General features: G+C 41.0%; 1 protein-coding gene across 6 annotated transcripts in view; it reads right to left on the bottom strand.

Moving 5' to 3' along the window:
- abr (ABR activator of RhoGEF and GTPase) overlaps positions 1–16,632 on the bottom strand; it is a 140,728-nt gene that overhangs the window by 35,364 nt on the left and 88,732 nt on the right. For all 6 annotated transcript variants that reach the window (XM_034232969.1, XM_034232970.1, XM_034232972.1 and 3 more), the window contains 3 exons: positions 15,570–15,644; positions 9,823–9,920; positions 9,084–9,215 (listed from right to left, as the gene is read on the bottom strand). In XM_034232969.1, coding sequence (XP_034088860.1) covers positions 9,084–9,215; positions 9,823–9,920; positions 15,570–15,644 — 305 coding nt within the window. The remainder of the gene's footprint in view (positions 1–9,083; positions 9,216–9,822; positions 9,921–15,569; positions 15,645–16,632) is intronic.

Below are 16,632 nucleotides of genomic sequence, written 5' to 3'. Positions count from 1 at the left end.
TATCCTGGAAGGCGTTAATAGGACGTACGGGAATCTTAGAACTAATAGCTTTATTTAGATCTATCCTGGAAGGCGTTAATAGGACGTACGGGAATCTTAGAACTAATAGCTTTATTTAGATCTATCCTGGAAGGCGTTAATAGGACGTACGGGAATCTTAGAACTAATAGCTTTATTTAGATCTATCCTGGAAGGCGTTTAATAGGACGTACGGGAATCTTAGAACTAATAGCTTTATTTAGATCTATCCTGGAAGGCGTTAATAGGACGTACGGGAATCTTAGAACTAATAGCTTTATTTAGATCTATCCTGGAAGGCGTTAATAGGACGTACGGGAATCTTAGACCTAATAAGCTTTATTTAGATCTATCCTGGAAGGCGTTAATAGGACGTACGGGAATCTTAGACCTAATAAGCTTTATTTAGATCTATCCTGGAAGGCATTAATAGGACGTACGGGAATCTTATAGCTAATGGCTTTATTTAGATCTTGGATAGATGAGAAATATGAATTAAGATTTTAGATAAAAATATAACCCCAGCATGATATGTTGCATATGATTATAATGTGTTAAAAGGTAAAAACCCTGTATTAGTTTGGACCTATTTTTCTTCAAATAAACTGATCTCACCTTACTGGACTGGGATAACTTAAAAGACACCTGTGCTCTCCTCTCCTGCTTAAAAGGTAAGACTGCACCCTGCCACACTCACACTTAGGTAGGAACACACTCCATTTACTGATATCAAAATCCTTCGGGATCCCTTAAACAGATTAAAAAAGAGTTGTCTGAATAGAAACAGCAGTTAATTGTCTGCTGCATTCGACACGGTGAATCATCAGATCCTCCTTCGCACTCTCCAAAAACTTGGAGTTTCAGGCTCTGCACTTTCCCTCCTCACCTCATACCTGAAAGACCGTATCTGCATGCTACCACTGGCTCAGATAATGAAGAACAACAAAATAAGTTACCATAGCTATGCAGATGACACACAAATGTACGTAACAATTTCACCAGGAGACTATGCTCCAATTCAAACACTGAGTAAGTGCATTGAACACATCAATGACTGGATGTGTCAGAACTTTCTCCAATTAAACAAAGATAAAACTGAGGTAATGGTTTTTGGAGCCAAGGCAGAAACGTATAAAAGTTAGCGCTGAGCTTCAGTGTGCAATGTTCAAAACAACAGATAAAGCCAGAAATCTAGGTGTAGTCATGGACTCTGACCTGAGTTTCAACAGTCACATTAAAACAGTTACTAAATCAGCCTACTATCACCTAAAGAATATATCTAGGATTAAAAGACTAATGTCACAGCAGGATTTGGAAAAACTTGTCCATGCTTTTATCTTCAGTAGACTCGACTACTGCAATGGTGTCTTCACAGGTCTCACTAAAAAAATCTATTAGGAAGCTGCAGCTAATTCAGAACGCTGCTGCTCGAGTCCTCACTAACACTAAGAAAGTGGATCACATCACTCCAGTTCTGAAGTCTTTACACTGGCTTCCTGTGTGTCAAAGAATAGATTTCAAAATACTGCTGCTGGTTTATAAAGCACTGAATGGTTTAGGCCCAAAATACATTTCTGACCTCCTGCTAAATTATGAACCATCCAGATCTCTCAGGTCTTCAGGGACTGGTCAGCTTACTGTCCCCAGAGTCAGAACTAAACATGGTAAAGCAGCGTTCAGTTATTATGCTCCAAATATCTGGAACAAACTCCCAGAAACCTGCAGGTCCGCTGCAACTCTTACTACTTTTAAATCCAGGCTGAAGACTTTTCTTTTTGTCGCTGCTTTTAATTGAACTATTCATATCTTAGACTGCACTGTAACTTTTATCCATGTATTTTTTCTTTTAATGTTTATTTTATTAGCTTTTCTTTTTAATGACTGATTTTAAATGCCATTTTCTTAATCTCTTTCATTTTTTGTAAAGCACTTTGAATTGCCTTGTGTTGGAAAGTGCTATATAAATAAACTTGCCTTGCCTTGCCTTGCCTTGCCTTGCCTTGCCTTGCCTTGCCTTGCCTTGCCTTGCCTTGCCTTGCCTTGCCTTGCCTTGCCTTGCCTTACAGGGTGACTTGGAGAGGGTCTGAGTCCGACCCTTGTCAATTAACTACAGGGGTCCCTCAGGGCTCTGTTCTTGGTCCCCTCCTCTTCTCCCTGTACACAAACTCGCTCGGATCAGTCATTAGCCCGCATGGTTTTTCATACCACTGCTACGCTGACGACACCCAATTAATTCTGTCCTTTCCCCGCTCAGAGACCCAGGTCGTTGCACGCATCTCTGCTTGTCTAGCTGACATCTCTCAGTGGATGTCTGCTCACCACCTCAAGCTCAACCTTGACAAGACTGAGCTGCTCTTCCTTCTGGGAAAAGATTGTCCCACTCTTGACCTGACAATCAACATCGGCACCTCAGTTGTTTCCCCGACTCAGACTGCAAGGAATCTGGGTGTGACCCTAGATAACAATCTGTCCTTCACTGCAAACATCGCTGCTACAACCCGTTGCTGCAGATACACGCTTTACAACATCAGGAAGATACGTCCCCAGCTGACACAGAAAGCGACTCAGGTTCTGGTCCAGGCTCTCGTCATCTCACGCCTAGACTACTGCAACTCCCTCCTGGCTGGTCTACCTGCATGTGCCATCCGACCTCTGCAGCTCATCCAGAATGCAGCGGCTCGCCTGGTCTTCAACCTTCCTAAATGTTCCAACAACACTCCGCTCCTCCGCTGCCTTCACTGGCTTCCGGTAACTGCTAGAATCCACTTCAAAACACTGGTACTTGCTTACCATGCTGCAAATGGATCTGGCCCTTCATACATCCAGGACATGGTTAAACCGTACACCCCATCGCGTGCACTACGCTCTGCATCAGCCAAACGACTCGCTGCACCCTCGCTGCGAGGGGGACCCAAGTTCCCATCGGCGAAAACACGTGAGTTTGCTGTCCTGGCTCCAGGATGGTGGAATGAGCTCCCCATTGACATCAGGATAGCAGATAGCTTGCACATCTTCCGGCGCAAACTGAAAACTCATCTCTTTCGACTCCACTTCGAGCGATAGAACTATTAACGAAGCACTTTTATACTAATAAAGGACTGGCTTATCTAAAGCCAGTTGAGTAGCACTTGAAATGTTTGGCTCTATGAAGCCTGATGTACTTATATGATTCTGTTTTCTTCAAGTTTGTATTTTGTTGGTCGAACGCACTTATTGTAAGTCGCTTTGGATAAAAGCGTCAGCTAAATGCAATGTAATGTAATGTAATTGAACCTGGTTCTTCGGGGAGTTAATAGAGGTGATATCTTGCTGACGTTGGTGGATCTGAGCCAAGCAGTAAACTTACATAGACTCAATAACTTCGGTCAGGTCAATTAGTAGGTCAGAGTAATTTACCGGAATAAATTATCAGGACCTCGCCGACTCTAAACACTCATTAAAACCTCGGAGCTCCACGTTCAAAACAAATACTACATGAAACACCACAGCCCTGCATGCCCCGGGGGAGAGATGTTTTAAGCAGAAAATACATAGAAAAAATGTGTCAGCTTTGGAGTCTGGAGACATAAAAAGCAAAAAGAAGTATAAACTAATTATGTTCCCATTTGAGTTAATTATGTGCTGCACGGCTTTGGTTTTATTCACACTATACCAAAAAGAATCCAAATTATATTAACTTAGCCACTTCCCGCATCTGCTTACAAATACATTTCTAATGGCTCTCTCTTCACATTTTATACATACCGTAAATGATACGAAATGCACTCACCAGGCTATATTTCAATGTTGTGACAGCCTCATGTTGGCATGAAGTTTTGATCGAGTGCGGAGAAGTGAGATCAGAGTTTGAGGCTTGCACTTTCTGCTGTGGCTGAGTGCCGCTGGTCCACATGTTTCACCGCTAATTCTCTAGATGGCCAGCTCGCAATTAGCCCAAACAACTGCACTTTCACCGATAAAGCCTTCACATGGCATGTAAATGTCAAACTTTGCATCTAATGCTTCATGTAGAGGAAAGCGCTTCGTCTCCTAAGTGAGAATGAGAGTGCATTGAGATGCTCGCCCTCAAACTTTACAACCCCACTGCACCCGTATTTTTTAACAGTTACTCCGGGCTAATGCGTGCACCCCCTGTCCAGCAGGCTAAGAGCTGCCAGGAACAAACAGCTCGATCAACCCCTTTGTCTTTTTACTACTGATGCCCAATTTCTCTGGCTCCCATTATCTTTCGTTAAAAACGATCAGGTTACTGCTTATCGGCGCCCAGCAAAACTGCTTGGATGAAGGGGGGTCGACACGAGCTCTCCCCAGAACAAAAAACAATGAAAACAACCTCCAGCAGTGAAGAGGGGGGGGGCACGCACGCGAGGGATGATGGGAGGAAAAGTTCAAGAGGTTGAGTTGGTTTCCCTTTGCTGGGGACATTGCTGAAGATGATGACTCGTAAGAGTTAGAGAACTTAGTGAACTCCTTTTATAGATTCAGAGTATGAACAAATGCAACAATGTGAGAAGGACATGAGTAAATCGAAATGGAATTGAATCATATTATTAATAACAGCATTATGTGGTGCTGGTCGTGAATTCTACGTGCATCAAATTGAGCCCCCCTTTAATTTGCCTATGTTAGATTCGAACAATTAGCTATTAGCAATTACCCGTTAGCAGTGTGCTTATGGGTATTCAGGCAACTATTACTGGATTCAGTTGACACTTAAGAAAACCTAAAAACATAAAGATGCTTAGGCAAGTTCACCCTCTTTTAATCTATTATTTCTGAGCGCTTATCTGCAATGGACGTCCAAGATAATTATCCTGAAGATGTGTACAATGTAGCCAAAATGTATCTGCACCGTGCCTATTTGTTCGCATATAGCTGAACCCTGACTTAAATAAAGAGTACGCATTTTGATGATCTTAAAGCACCATAACTACACCTGAGCCGTCACAACCCCAACTAATCATGTTAATATGATGTTTACATTACAATAACAAACTTCTAGATGTTATAAGAACAATGGCACCTGTCCCTTTCACCTCGTACTTTGTTAACCTCTGCAGAAAACGACTTTGAGGTAAATCCAAAGCCTTGAGAAACACTTTACCATGTTCCTAAACAGTGCGACAGACTAAACGGCTGCTGGTGGGTGTATGAAAGACAGCACACTCTTCCCCTGATAAGAGAAGAAATAAAAGCCTTAGAGGTGAGCCCACGGGAGGCTGGGATGTGGCACACAGATTACTGGATGAAAGCATTGCTGTGGCTGGGTGATACGATGTGTCCCTGCTACACAAAGCTCTGGGGCTGTAAACCTAAACAGTTACATAACTGCTCCTCTGAAGACAAGCACCGACAGCCACAGCCCACACATAATAAGGGTCATTAGAAGAATGGCACAAAACATAGGGTAGGAGAGGAGATGGTTTTCACTTTCATGAGTTCAAGTAAGTTCATTTTGGTGTCTCTTTAGAGCAGTGTTTCTCAAACTTTTTCATACCAAGGACCACCTAACCAATAAAAAAACACTCGCGGACCACCTAACTCCACAAATATCCAAAAACACATCGTTTTTTACAAATCGCCTGAAAATCGTACAAACAAGTGGCAAAATGTGTGATGAAGGTGTTTATCTGGGCTATTTCATGCAATCGAAAGTGAAACTTAAGCTCGTTCCATTGCGGAGATATTCCCGCGAGAGTGCGAAAAACTTAAATAAATGTATTTCTTTCAAATGTGAAATGTTACCAATATACTCACGGACCACTAGGGGGCGCTCACGGACCACCAGTGGTCCGCGGACCACACTTTGAGAAGCACTGCTTTAGAGCAAGATAGAACAAAATCCCAGCAACTGGAGATGTATGAAGAATCATACTACTGTAGTAATCAAGATACTTTCAGAAAATTCTGATCCTGAAGGGTTTGTAATTGATATTTCCAATATTTTTTAAAACTAGAAGGAATTCTGAGAGCAAAACAAAAATGAGAGTCTCGGATTTTAACTAAACGTCTTTAGATAGAGGACAATCAATGGTTACACAACTAAAATATCACTAACAACCTGCAAAAGGGATAACAAGCTGGAGGCAACAACTTTGGGTCCTGATACTGATCATTGTTCCAAATCGCCTCCTCAGAGACATTCAAGAATGAATTTGTGTTGCCAGTTTGAGAGACAGGGGGAGAAAACCCTGATGTTGTTGTAATTTATTGGAGGATTTGCAACGTGACCTTCGAGATCAGAGGTTATCTGCTCAGTGGACGTCTGTTGGCTGAAGGGCTGGAAATAAATGGTTCCATCTTCCCCTGTGGGCAAGCAACTCAATCAAGCTAACATGAGTTTGCTACTGTCGGCATTCTCCTACACTTTTCATTCACTGTGTGTGTGTACGTGCACAATGATGGAAAACAAAACCTCTGGGACATTGAGGTAGAATAGTCCTACAGCTTCAAAATAAAACCTCTGGCCCGAATCATAACATATTCTAATGACAGAGCAACAAAGTGAAGGAACAGCAGTTGGGTAAAAAAAGAAAACTTCCAACCCAGTATGCCCATTTACGGTGTGTCAGTATTCAGCGAGCTTGTTAAATAAATCAGAGGGGTCTCCAGAGAGGAAAGCAAAACATTGGAGGCTCCTTCTAAACTCAGCTTCAGCAGGAAAGCAAACAGCTCGGGTCCAAGTGAAAGTCCCTCTAGGTACTAACTCTGGACTTTGGGGCACACTGGTGTCCTTTACACTAACATGTTGCAAACATGTACAATACTTAAGTTTGTTGCCTGCAAAAACACGGTGCTGTCAGACGAAATACCAAGGATTTCATGTTTCTGTGACAATGTGCCAAAAGCAAAACAGACGGAAGTGAGAGTTCCCCTTGGAGGCTAAGTTTATCTTGAAACAACTTAAAATGGTATGGTTCATGGATTAGAAAATTGTAACTGTAGTTCCCAAACATTGGGAGATTTGGGGATTATAAATAGGACGTGTTCTGTTGCTCTGGACTTGGAGCCTAATTCTATAAAATTGTCATCTTAAACATATACTGAATTAGCAAATAGTGTTTGCAGTTTACCCACGAAAGTGCAAATAACTATTATTGTATTACTTGGCACTGAAGAAAACTTTAAAAGCTCAATTGTAAAAGTTTATGGACTTGGATCCTTGCATTCAGAGCTTCAAGATCGTAAAGTAAGGAGAGGATTTATCCTTGTCATTTAATATCATAGATATCAAAGAAAAGCATTCAATCGTCACATTTAAGAAGAAAATTGACCAAAATCGTTACTTTCTTTTCTGTTGATCGACTTATTAATACTTGACTAAATATTGCTGCACTGCAAACTTCATAAACACATGGATACAGTGTCTTTATAAACAAGTCTTGTCTTTAGCTATCAGCTAACCCACAAAGCATTCCCACCCTCTCGGAGTCTGGGATGGAACATGCCATTCCCCCTTTCTGTCTTTCGCTCTCTATTTCTGTTGCTCTTCTCTATTTTCCCCCTCTCACAGCGAGCCAGAGAACATGTGAAGTGTTTATTTGTTTGTTTGGCTGTTGTTGGCTCAAAGTGGATGTTCCCAGCAGCGGCAGCAGCGTTTGTCTCTCTGACTGGCAGCTATACCAAAGAGGGGGGGTCTTACTCTTATATAAGATACACTGCCGCACCAGTGATGAACCACAATAACTTACGTGGAAGGTTGGGATGGAAAGCTATTTAAATACTATATTAATCATCTGTATGGTTAGGATGGAAAAATGTGATTCTAAAATCTATTGTCTGTGAATAAGTGCTTTTCTTGCATTAAGAATTACTTCATAAACACAGATATAGTATTAAATGTGCATACGTACATGCATCATTATTTTCTTAATCCTCTCCTGACCCCATTAACCCATCACACAGGAGGGCGAGGTTTACACATTTTCCACCAGGTAACACCCAGAATGATTGACAGGTAACTATCCATAGATTTCAATAGACAACGTGCCTCTATTAATCATTTTAGAAACATACAAGGCAATAAGAAGAACAAATGGCAATGCCTTGTTGAAGTATAGTTGAAGGAGAGACGTGTGTGGCGGCAAACTCACTCTCATTTGCTATCCATAGGAAATCAAAGGCGACACTGAAGGACACAAATCATCAAACTGAATGACAGAAGCATGGAAGCGGCTTTTGCCAAACAGGAAATGCTACAGCAAATATGTTGCAGGGTTTTTTTTCCCATTCAAAGAGAGTTTGAAGGATATACAAAAGGAACTTTGGTCTGAAGCGAAACAACACAGATCAAAATATGTACAAGATACTTTTAGAGATGCATCCTTTCCTTTTAAATGCAAAGCAACTTTAGTGACTCATATTTGCCCCACTTCCTCTCCATGTCAGACAGAAGATTTGCATTCCCTGTGAAACTTGTCACTTATACTTCTTTTACCTACGAATGTTCAGCAACAAACACATCTAGAAAAGTTTTACGTATTCTGTTAAAGTTTGGAAAGTATCAGAAGCAGGTTCAGAAATAAACTGCTATAAGTTCTCCTCTGGCACTGACACATGCATCACTTGAGAGGAACATGAGTTCATTCAGCTGCTCAGAGATGACCCAAAGTAATTGAACTCGATTGCAGAGGAGGAAACGGAAAAGGCTGCAATTTGACTCAATTGCGGGGGAAATGACAGGAGTCAAGCTTCACTTGACCAAACAGATTTTCCACAGAAGTTCTGGAAAAATGGAAATATGACTCTGCTTATGCAACGTCCAAACAACAAGAAGGAGAGCAGCAAAACTACCAGAACCACAGATCCCACTGTGTAGGCAGGATCAAGTTAACAAGACTGAAAGGGATTTTTATAGGAACATTTCTCACAAGAAGACAGGGGGAACCCCCCTTAAATAAGCTATTAATCCAACCAGCTTCATTAAAGGCCACCGCGACAAAACCACTGTATTGTGCATCGGGGCTAGACAGCTAGTTAAAGTGAGTCATGTGTTGGGAAATGTCCCCGAGAGGACACAGACGTCTCTCTTTGTAGGTGGCATGTTTTCAGCAGCTGTCTCTTACCTGGACTTGCCCCTTTCCCATGATCTTGTCCACAATCTCGTTGTCGTCCTTGTTGAGCAGGCTTTTGTCGTAACAGTTCTCATAGCACAGGATCCGCAGGAACAGGGAGCCCTCCAACTCAATCTCAAACTCCTAGTCAAAGACACACATACAGACAGGAGAGTAAAACATCTGCTTTCATTGTTTATACAGTAAGGCTAAGATACACAAACACAAAGGATACATTTTAAACCTGATATTTAAATCATGTCACGCATAACTTTAAACTTAGCTCGATATTAAGAAAGATTCAATTTAACCTCTCTTTAAGAAAATAAGCTAATTGAAATAAATGAAAATACATTTAAACATTAAACTTCAATTGAAAATGTGATCCAGAATTACCTATTTTTTCAGCTAAATAAATCAAGTTTCCCTAATGATACGTTTATGACCTATTTAGTTTTATGTGTTACACAAAGTTTCTTTGCTTAGTCATCATGAGTCAAGTTAAACTAAATAACTTTTTAACTAGCAGCTAGCAAACAATGCAACCCCTCTTCACATCCTACTAACTAGGTCTTGACAGCAAGTAAAAACGATTTATTTTGGATTATATATAAACAGAGATTTTTTTATTTTATAACAAAGCTCTACTGAATTTAAAATCTGGATTTACTCAGTTCAAGCTCTGACTAAATATGATCTTTTATGAAATGAATCTGTTAATGAAACAATGGTAGGAGTCTTTGTGACTGACTTCGTTCCAATGTGGCTCCATGGTGTCTCTGAAGACGCGGGTCTTGGCCTTGCTGACGAAGTATCCATACGAGTCCACTTCAAGGGTGCAGTATAGATCTAGGAGGAAACACAGGAGATAGACAGATCCATCAGGAACACTGAGCACTGAAAATCGCTGAATAAGCACTCGGGCCTCTTGAGTGCTTTGTCATTGTGACAAGACGCGTTTGTAACTTTATGAGATATTACACTAAATGTGTCTTGGAAACATATACTGTCTAACAATGGTAGGTCAAATGACAGAAGTCTATTCATTATGTTTTAATCATCCTGTAGTAAAAGTACAGCCATTAAATAGTTATTACAGCCATTTAAACAGACCTTTAGCAGACAATGATGTCATTGTGGGGAGATAATGTATAGTAATAACAGCCAACAGTATTTGTTTTTTAACACATATGTCATGTTTTAATATTGTGAGACTCACACAGACAGGGCTGTGAATAATTATGTTCATTATTTAATGATAGTTGGAAAATAACAGTACTATAGTCTAATCTTTATTTGCAACTGTGCAGAAATAACGGGTTTAAAGACAATGTTTAATTAAAACTCAAATGTCAAGATAATCCATGAAGCTTCGAAACTCTGAACTCTTCAGCACAGCCCTCCCAAAAAGTAACCTAGGCCAATAATATATCATCAAAATAGTTGCTGATTACCTTTCAAACAAATCAACTGATCAATGTATCTACTACTTGCTCCAGATCTATACTGGTGTATCTTATCAACTACAAATTCACTATACATCCAAATGAATGAAAGTACTTCTGGTCTGCTTTTCCATATCAGGACCAATATTTGCAGTGTAAAAATATAGGGAGCAGTCAAAATCAAATAAGTAAAATAAATATGAACAGAAACAGAAAGGGCCTTTTGCATCCGGAAGTTCCGGAACCCATTTTCAAGTACAACTGTTTCAAAGTAGAATTTGTACAAAAGCTTTCACAGTGACAGTGAGTAAGATTTTAATTCTGGTATCCTCTTTGTATGGAATGTGCACTTGAGATTGCGCTCCAGCGAAGTAGAAGTAGCCCTTTAAAATGTCGATATGTTATTTGTCAGCTAAAGGACATCAATCCCCACCCTGTGTACACATCACTCAGGCCCTCTTCCTCTCTTTACATCCTCATACTAGAACACGCCCTCCCCCGGGATTGGCTCACACTCAATTCTAACACGGAGCAATTAAGTCTGTTAATGTGTTTCTCTAAATGCTGCTGTAGCAGTTCCTGCAGACATGGCTGCCGGCTGTCTGTAAAGTGTCAATAGTCGGTCCCACAGCCCGGACCCCGGTCCCTCGGGTCAGCCTCCATCTGACAGCATGATGGATGGATGTACTGCTTGACCTTTCACAGGGAGAGTCTCCCCGATTGGGAGCCAGAGACAGAGGTGAAGGTGAATCTCATATGAATATAAAACCCTTCCGCAGTTTACAATGGAGGATGGAAAACAAACAGCTGGGCCTGAGTGGTTAACGTTAGAGGGAGATACCAAGCATACCACCTTGGTGAGCAAACATTCACACATGTGCTCATATAACTAAAACTATACAGTACAATGGAACCTCTTTCCATCTGGTTTCATTCCAACTTTGTTTGTTTTCTCAGCATCCTGACGGCTCTGGCATAATTACTACCAGTGAGGAAGAGATTAGCGTTGGTGGTATGAAGGAGGTTCGGCAGAGTGGCCATCTGGGGGATATTTATCAAAAATGAAGCTGTTATCGTACACTTCCGCTCGTACGGAAGCATAACAACTTAAAGGCTGTGGATTCTGACATCGCAAAAATACTAACTTTCAGAGTTTGGTTTAAAACGGATCTATACTGAAGCCCACAGATGCAATTCAGTTTGGCACTTTTGTATGACTAGAAAAACAGCTGTTCAGAGGAAAAAGTAGTGAGGGCATTTCTTTGAGACACCCCTGTGATTCAAACTGGTCTTTTTCATCAAGCCTGCAGAGAAGAGTGCATTCATAGTGCTGAGCAGCTCCCACTTTTCTCTGGAAATTGGTTTCCTCTCCATCTGAAACGGGTTTATGTGCCCAGGACCTGGAATTCAAACAAGGCCGGGGAGAGCATATTTAGAGAGGGCTTTGTGTGTCCTCAAAGCGGATCCAGGAGGGCTTTGAAAAGTAGGACAGACTAAACGAGGCCTGGAAGTTTTTATTTTCCTGGCAGGTCAGCGTCAGGCTCCTAGTATGAGGGGGCAGCATGGGGTTTCTGACCCTAAATGCAGGGGTTAATGAATACCATCCTCTTCCATCTCAATTCAACTGAGAACTCCTGCCCTCGAGTGTGTTTTCATACAGGAGGCTAGTCTTTGCCCGAGGCTGTGTTGAACGCTCGGTCAAAATGCGGGTTCACAGAATAAGGAAGCAAGTGATAATCAGTTAAACTAATCAGAGTCTCTGCAGCTACGAGTCGCAGCCACCAGAGCCTCTCTGTATGTCTCACTTTAAGGCTTCAGGAGAATGTTTGTTTCTTTAAGAGAATAAAAAAAGGAGGGAAGAGGCCTAATCAAATTGTTTTCATAGCATCCAGCAGGAGAAAACTAATAAAAGCATGGCGGACAATGAATGGGAATGCATGCAGCCATGGCTGGATTTGATTACACGCAGAAATCACAAGAGAACATTTGAAACCTTGGAGCAGTGTTTTGGCCATTTACTTTTATGGGAACAGTGGCGAGTGACAAAAATGTTGTTTTGATTCAAGCATACTAGTGAGACCTTATTTTATCTGGTAGCAACTGCACTATTACTACATTATTAGTTATATCTAGCTAAGCTTTAAACCTCTAGGTGTAGTTGGAAATATGGAAATAATTTACTTTTAACAACTGAATGTGAACATGGGCAACTGCAGTGTCACAGCATCAGGTTGCAGTAGCTGTCAAACACATATAGTGGGAACAATGCACTGTGTCACTTGTTGACTCTCACACATACTCAAAAATAAACCAAGAACAAAGTGAAAAAATGTTTTCATCTCTCTAACTCGGTCATGTTTTCCACAGATTTGACTTTATTCTCAGAGTTTTTAGGAGACGCTAGACTCCCAGCTCTTTCCTCTGTGACCCAGTTTGACTACTTTACCCCTGGGCTGGATTTAAAGCCCTTTCCCACTGGGGAGGGGGTGGGGGTCGTTGTGACATAAATAACTCAGCTTCAATCAAATATTCTGGTGCATGCTTGTGTGATCTTCTAATAAAAAAAGTAATCATAGAAACGAACAAAAAGGCAATAGCTGATTAATCTGAATGATTGAATAAAGACTGTAAAGCTATCTACAGTGTATGATATATATTAAATATCTGAGGATAATGACCCTATGGACGAATATCACATACTGTTCCCACACTGCCATGGAAAAGAGCAGAACATGTTTTCATAATTCTCGAGCAGAACTCACAGGGAGATTACAATAATGGGATAAAAAACTAAAACAAATCAACACACAGGCTGATTTACACAACATCTACATAAAAAGGAACATTTGGTCCCATAATTAAGTTTGGATGAAACTGTGTAATTTCAGTAATTTGTGGTACTTGAGCATTTAGAAACAATGTCCCCCATCAAGTCTATGTTTCAAGGGCTGTTTTTCAAAACACCCATGAATGAGAAGAATGTTAGATTCTGCCAGAGCAGGACTGGTTTCATAATCAGGACTCTACAGGGATATAACAAAATACTGCAAACATACATCTATCGCTGAAAGGGGTCAAAGCAACTGTATGCAATTAGAAAACAGGCATTGTTTAACAGTAAAGAGATATTGGTCAAAATATTGAGGCTGCAGGTCAATCAACTATAAAAGGATGCATTACTACTCTAAACCAGAACATGGCTTGAAGTTAAATGCAAACAAATATATTAATGTTACATGTATTGATATAAAGTAAGTGGGAAAAACTGAAACGTTTGTATTAATTAAATATATGAATTGCATCATAATAGCGTCAATAAACACTTTATATAGCATGATTAACTGATGATAGACAGCTGTAGTAAATAAAACGTTTGGCCAAAATTGCTCATTTCAGCATCCTATACACACTTAACTACCCACACATGCAAACACACACATACAGTATACACAACAACAGTCACCCACACAGCAAATTCCTCACCTAAAAACACAGGTGCATTGTGGGTATTAACGTTTTAAACATGGCTAAACAAAAAAATGGAGTGTGATCATCCTAGTATTAAGTGAACAGAAGCATCTGTTATAATTATAATGGAGATGATGAATGGAGGTCATTCAAAAGCATTAGCTGCACATATGGGCTGATTATGACACTAATGGTTTTTTATATATCAGATTATAATTACATTCAGCACACTTTAATTCTTGTCGAGTGTCCATGCTATTCTGTCTTTTTTTTGTTGCTCAATACAGTGCAAGAGAAGGTTTGTTTATGTTCTTCACCTGGCACAAGGGTCTGGTGTAAGTAATCTGAGGACTTCCCAGGGGAAGTGTGCATGGATGCTGTTTCAGGTTTTTATTATACGTTAAACAGCATTTACAACATGTGCATTCATTCCAACAACCCTGATCATCACATTTCATTTGATTTTTTGTTTGACAAATAACACCTGCTGACTTATTTATTTGAAGGATAAATGCTTCTGCTGTAATCCTCATCACCAAAGTAACCCCTAACAACCACACGCTACCTTCATGGCTTGCATGCCCCACCCTGCCTCTGTATGCTTCACTGGACACACTGCCATCCAACTGTATCAGTCACACACACACACACACACACACACAACACACACACACACACCACACATCACACACACACACACAACACACACAACACACACACACACACACACACACACACACACACACACACACACACACACACACACACACACACACACACACACAACACACACACACACACACACACACACACACACACACACACACACACACACACACACACACACACACACACACACACACACACACACACACACACACACACACACACACACACACACACACACACACACACACACACACACACCACACACACACCACACACACACACACACACACACACACACACACACACACACACACACACACACACACACACACACACTAGAGGATCAAACAGGCTTTCAGCGGAGAGAGCTTTCCAACCCATTACCCGGGAAATTCTAGCGGGCCAGCTTTTATGGTAACAGAGGAAATCACATTTCTTCATCTCTTTTTTTCCAGATATTTGATATGTGAACTGGTGCAAAAGGACACAAAGTGTACCTCAGCAGCTGTCCGCTACTGATACGTAAAACACACATGCACAGCTGTATCTGCACGCATACAAAGGAGCCTTTGTGCAAGGTAGGAATGATCAGAGACAACTGGCATTATGTCTGCCAGCAGTTTTAAACATGTCGTTGTTTCTGTTTCATGAAAACAACCACAGGAATTCCTCTGTGGCTTCCAATTTCTTTTTCTCTCTTCTATCATCTAAACCCTTATAGATGTCCATCTGGCCGTCTCTGTGTTGGGTTAGGGCATGATGGAGACTGCATGTACAGACTGCAGTGATTGACTGGATCATGTGTTCTGCTGGCAGACATGAATCTGCACAGCAGCTATGTGCAAGGTGATGCTGAGCCAGGAGTGTGTGCACAAGTGTGGTGAAATAATGACTATGCAGTTTCTGGACAACTTACTGGCTGAGTCCTTGAATCCTTTGGCGGAGTGGACGATCACGTGCAGGAAGCCGTACAGACCAGGAGTCTCCTCATCTGCAACATAAGTACACAGTTCCTTCAGTCAATACGGCTGTACCAGGGTTTCCGCTAGGATAGGTCAAGTGTCCGGAAATAATTTATTTTACCGGACAAATTCGAAACTTACCGGTCATGTTTCAATAATAATAATAATAACAATTGTGTAGCAGTGTTTCCATTAGCAGGTAATTACAGGGCTATGACCAGTAATATAATGCTGATGTATAAAACTCAGTTAATGGGGCTCATTTTTATATTGCTTCAGTTTATAATCGTCACAGATCGAAAAGTTCAGATTCATTTTTCAATAAATGATGCGCTTCCACAAACAAACAAAAAACATAATTATTACATTCAAACAAACTACTCCTAGTAGATGAAGTATATTAAATCAAATCAAGTTTTATTTATATAGCACATTTTTTAAACAATTTTTGGTCAAAGTGCTGTACATACAATAAAAATACTTTACAATAAAAACACTTTACAACAAATACAACAGCACAAATTTTAAAAAATCACACACAGGGAAATGTCAGGAGTCGTGCTCCGTTCTGACTAGAAGGTCAGAGAGAAGAAGTGAGTCTTCAGTGTAGATTTAAAAACCCCTAGGGTCTGGGCCGACCTCACATGGAGGGCCAGAGTGTTCCAGAGCCTGGGGCCAGCTGCTGCGAATGCTCGGTGCCCTCGGGTTTTGAGCCTGGTCTTGGGCACTACCAGCAGCAGCTGGTCAGCAGACCTTAATATTATTCAAAAGTTACATTAACTTTGGATAATAAGACGGGAATAATAAACGGAACCCTTCCCCCTCTCCTGACAGCCCGTCAGTATCAGACTCATGCAACTCACTGATCCAGTAATGAGTGACCCGACAGTGAAGAATAAACGTATTTATAACTAGTTTAGCTAGTTCCAGAGGTAGATAAAATTGCTAAGTGTGTTAGGTCTAACTTGAAGTGTGTGTGTTTTGCTCCGCTCACCGGTCCGTCACAGCGGGCGGAGC

Source organism: Gymnodraco acuticeps, unplaced genomic scaffold (genome assembly GCF_902827175.1).
Source record: "Gymnodraco acuticeps unplaced genomic scaffold, fGymAcu1.1, whole genome shotgun sequence".
Lineage (NCBI taxonomy): Eukaryota > Metazoa > Chordata > Actinopteri > Perciformes > Bathydraconidae > Gymnodraco > Gymnodraco acuticeps.
This window is presented reverse-complemented; position numbering and strand designations above follow the sequence as displayed.